Source organism: Myodes glareolus, chromosome 2, assembly GCF_982192425.1.
Source record: "Myodes glareolus chromosome 2, mMyoGla1.1, whole genome shotgun sequence".
NCBI lineage: Eukaryota > Metazoa > Chordata > Mammalia > Rodentia > Cricetidae > Myodes > Myodes glareolus.
Genome location: NC_142027.1, coordinates 41,720,129 through 41,725,278, shown reverse-complemented (window position 1 = coordinate 41,725,278; position 5,150 = coordinate 41,720,129). Strand labels below are relative to the sequence as shown.

General features: G+C 32.5%; 1 protein-coding gene across 1 annotated transcript; it reads right to left on the bottom strand.

The window, feature by feature from the left end:
- Nucleotides 1–3,248: 3,248 nt before the first annotated feature.
- LOC125392883 (olfactory receptor 5K16-like) lies at nucleotides 3,249–4,198 on the bottom strand. The gene has a single exon (XM_048422865.3). The coding sequence runs from the start codon at nucleotides 4,173–4,175 to the stop codon at nucleotides 3,249–3,251; it is 927 nt and encodes a 308-aa protein (XP_048278822.3). The 5' UTR covers nucleotides 4,176–4,198.
- Between the last annotated feature and the right edge of the window lie 952 nt (nucleotides 4,199–5,150).

Here is a 5,150-nt window from a genome sequence, read left to right as displayed (position 1 = left end):
TTCTTCAACTCCATCAAAGACTCCAGGAGGATATAATATTGCCTATGTAAACAAGAAGTAAGTAACTTCCAAACTCTTGAAATGACACAGACATCTCACTGCCTCAACAGTCACCCAAAGTTTTTCTGTACCGTTGGGGCAACCATCTTCAGCCTACACGCCCATAGTATCTAGTAGACATTTCCATGAAGCAGGAAATTTCAAGGACAGTTTAATCACTTTCTTTTGTGTCCCGCAAAACATACCTGCTGAAGTCTTGGTTTTTAATTTCTGGTGATTTGATCAGAGTACTAAGCATTTAGTAGGCATAGTGAAAGGAAGTGAGGTCATTGTGTATGTCCTTGAAAAGAATATTGAGACTTCTGGCTTGAACTCTTTAATCTCTGTTCCCTGGCTACCATATAAGAAGCTTTCTTAAATTATGTAATTTTTTCATGATGCATTGCATCATTACTTCTATAAGGCAAATTGGGTTAGCTGGCTAAGATTGAAAAAAATAGCTTTGCTTTCCTTTAGTGCTATTGCTTATTTTATGATTTATTTTTAATTATGAATACATGTGTGTCTGTGTGTGGGTATGTACACATGAGTGTTGGTCCCCATGGAGGACAGAAGGTTGAGGAACCCTAGTACTAGAGTTAAAAATAACTGTAAGCTTTATAACATGCATACTTGGAACTTACCTCAGGTCCTTTGAAAGAGCCATAGGTGTTCTTAATCACTGAGCAATCTCTTTTTAACTTTTTTGAGACAGGCTTTCTCTATACCTTTGGAGTCTGTTCTGAAACTATGTCTTGAAGACCAAGCTGACCTTGAATTCACAGAGATTCACCTGTCATCTGCCTCCCAAATCAGTGAGCAATCTCTTAAACCGCTTCATGGATTTTTGTTTAGTTTTCTTTTGTGTTTAGGTATTTATTTGTCTGATGTCTGATAACTAGTTGTCAAGAGAAGACAAAATAGCATGTTGACTTTAAGTGATTTCACAGATGAGATTATGGAAAGAACACAATACCCAAATTATTGATACCTGTATGTGCAGACTTCAGAATATAACACTGTCTCTTTATATTATATATTAGTGTGATTAGTAAGATATTAATAGCATGGAGAAATGATATATAAGAATCTTTGCAAGAATGTAATTTTGATATATTATTTATAAAAGCAGGGTTTGGGTTAACGAAAGATTAAACACAGCCTTTCCTCTAATAAGATGAACAGAACTTATGAGTCACTGGTGGTAGAAATGGAACAGCATGCTAGCTAGTGATACATATGGAAAACAATGTTCTCTGATTTATTGAAAAAGTAAATTCATCAAATCATGAGGAACATCTAAAAATTCAGTTTGTAAAATATTTTTAAGATATATTATATATATTATATGTATTTGCATGCTGAACATAGATATGGATTGTATTATATGTAGTTTAGTTTAGGGATATTAACAAATTAAACAAAATGAATATTAAAAATCTGAACTGAAAAAAGGTCGCAATTGGTTTTAATTCAGCAATTCTTAATCAAGCACATTTCAGAATCACAGAAAATAGTTCAGGAAACTCCTGAGCTACAAAATGTTAAATAATTCATGTTCAGAAAACAATAGTGATATGTTGAAACAGGTTAATTCATTACAACTCAGTGTTTCACCTAATTTAATCAGTTTCATGCATATGATTAAATGATTTATAGTATAGTTGACTAGAATAGCTATTTGCTGTGGAAGTGTATTATTAATTTAGCCCCAGAAGCTCTACCAAGCTGTACAGGTTAGGGCTGTTGCCCTTGGTTGTACTCCACAACTGCATAGATACAGACACCTGGTTTTCAAACAAAAGTAAACCATGGTGGATTTTTTTCCTAGCTGTCTAGCTTTCATAGTGCAAGAATTTGTTATTTAAGCAGTTGATGGCTAAAATTTTGCAAAAGTAATCTTTCTGAGCTTTGGACACTTTATGCTATAATACCAACTTGCCAAACCAGATGATTTCACTGGTATAGTCATAGACATATGGGTGAACTAATTTCTTTTGTCTTACTAAAGGGTTATGTGGTCAAACTGTCTACTAAATATTTAAATTTTATTCTCATTTACTTTATGTCCTCAGCACTGATAAAAGAATTTTGTCTTTGCAATAATTGATGCACACAGACTCATTGTTGACTTATCCTATTCAGTGAGATCAGTCTCCACAGATGGAAGGAAATGCCAAACGTATGAGTGGGAATTCAGGTGTTTGAGCTCAAGAAAAGTGCAAACAAACACTTTTCATTACTACCACAACCAGCAAAACACGAAGTGATATTAAATGTTAACTTAACCAAATACAGGTACAGTAAGGGAATATGCCTACATATGTAATATAACATGCTTAGTCTATTGTTATTTGTTTATATGTTTATTTCATGGCTGACTATTTGATTCTGGGTAACCAATTGGTGTTTTCTTCTGTGGGGAATATTATTTCTCCGCTTCTCAGCAATTCTTGGTTTCTTGTACTTCTTCATATATGGTTTAAGCAATTAAACAGTGATAATGTTATGGAGGATTAAAAAGTCTGATTTAATGGATACATTTCAGAATAGAAGTGTCATATATGATGGACAAATTATCAAACAAATCAAAAATTAAAAAACAAAGAATTTTTATTGTAATAGCATTGTTTTGATGCACAGAATGATAATCCTTATACATATATTGTAGTTCAGAAAATGTGAGAATAAAAACTGACTAAAACTCACCATGAATATATTCTTGTGAGAGAATAAATATTTTGAGTAATTATATATTAAAATATATTGAAGTGAAAGAACTAATATCACATTTAAAATCATTGATCCAAAAAGACTATGATCCACTATGAAATTGCTTATAATGAGGTTATTAATATCAACTTTTAATTTGCTTGAAATTTTAAGATCTGCAATTTGGACACTTGCTAATGATATTAAAAAGCTGTTACCTTTATTCCTAAAATTCCTTAAATCTGTTTACAATTGAGACTAGATATATTCCAATACTTCAACCATTCCTTTATTTAGTCCTAAGGAATTATAACATATTTTAAGAGAATTTTTTAATATTAAATAATTATATTCAAATGTCCTTAGGTTTTAAAAAATTTAATAAAGTCATTTTTTTAACTTTACAACTTTCGCATTATGGGTGTGTTTAGAAAAGATCATTTTAGCTCAAATTAGATGTCTAAAGGAGATGGTCTTTGCTTTCTAATGTTGCAGAATCATTTCTTCCTCATAGTTTTTTTCATCACACTTATTACTTCCTTATTTCTCAGACTGTAAATGAAAGGGTTTAGTAAAGGAATTATTAGGGCATAGAAAATAGCTACAGGTATATCTTTATCTCCATCATTGGCTGAATGTGGATAAGCATACATGGAAAGAAGAGCACCATAAAATATTGACACAGACAGAAAGTGGGAGGCACAAGTTGATAAGGCTTTGCCTTTACCCTCATTAGATTTCATAGTGAATATAGTAAGAAGGATACATAAATATGAAATCAGGACTATAATAATGGTAAAGGTTTGAATTGAGCCAGAAAAGATGAGTATCATCAATTCATTGAGATAGGGGTCAACACATGAGAGTCTATATAAAGGAAAGACATCACAAAAAAAGTGTTTGATTACATGAGACCTACAGAAAGTTAACCTAAAAAGAAAACCTACATGAATGATTGAATGCAGGTTTCCTGCTATATAGGTTCCTGTGATCATCTGAAGGCAGAGCTTCATGGACATCATGGTGTGGTACTGCAATGGGTTGCATATGGCCACATAGCGGTCATAGGCCATTGCTGCCAGAAGAAAGCAGTCTGCAGTTTCAGCAAGACAGAAAAAATAGAACTGTGCCATACATTCAAAGAGAGACATCTTTTTTTCTACAGAAAAGAAGTTCTCTAGCATCTTGGGGGTTACAACACAGGAGCAGAGGGCATCCATGAGAGCCAGGTTTCCCAGAAAGATGTACATGGGTGTGTGAAGACGGCGCTCCCTGTAGATTAAGACCACCAGTCCCAGATTTCCCACTGTCGTGACCAGATAGATGACAGAGAACACCAGGAACAAGAAGGTCTTCAAGTCTGGGTGATCTGAGAATCCCACCAGGATGAATTCATCTGTCACAGAGTAGTTGTTCTCAGTCATGCCACCTTATCTGCTGCCACTATAATTAAAAAGATATAAAATTGTAATGATGAGAATATAATTTTCTCTTTATATTTGCTGTGTATAAAAGGGAAATTTCTTCTTTGTGTACCTGATATTGTCTCTGGAATGCAGCCAGCTATGCTTCTTGAAACTATTTCCTCTCAAAGAGTGTTGGCATCTATGACCACCAAATTTAACTAACAATACAGGGATACTTTTATTGTTGAAAGAAGGAACTGTTTATTTATTAGAAAAGATTTTTCTTTATGAACTTATGTAATCATATCATTAAAATTCAAGGGAAACTTCTTTGAACCATTGTTTCAAAATAATTTTAATGCCTGTTTTGTTAATTTTTATCAAAATAAATTAGAACTAAGTTTTCAATATAAGTATATTTTTATTTAACTGAAAAGTTTTAATGAATTCAGCAGGAAGAGAAACACATTTTACAAAAATGTCATTAATGTGTTAAATATACTTTTGTGAATTGCACAAAGATTACTAAGGACTAATCTGTAAAAGAATTACCCAAACATTAAATAAATAGTGCTCTTCACTTTCTTCTTCCCTGATTATAAACATTTTCATAAACATTGAATCTGTCTGTGCCATTATTCCCATCAAGATTTTCGAATATATAAATCCTGGCTCAGTTTTGTAAACCTGCTTTGCATATAACATTTAATTCAAGTTGTACCTGTCTTGTCTACCACTGATGTGTTCTCCCAGTCCTTTAATTTATTTAAAGAACTTTAAGTTTTGAAACAATTTCATTCTTACCATTCTTTCCTTGAAAACTCTCTGACACCAAGAAGTATATTACATTTTTCTATTTGTACTTGAACACTTTTGATTTAATGAAAGCTTTAGGAGAGATATGAATATATAAATTCCTAACTTCATCCTGATGATCTGGGGTGGGTGACTTTGCATTTAAAATTCTTATGAACTTTTTATAAATTATTCATT

Coding starts and splice junctions, on each gene's coding strand:
- LOC125392883 (XM_048422865.3), bottom strand. CDS start 4,175: ATGACTGAGAACAACTACTCTGTGACAGATGAATTCATCCTGGTGGGA.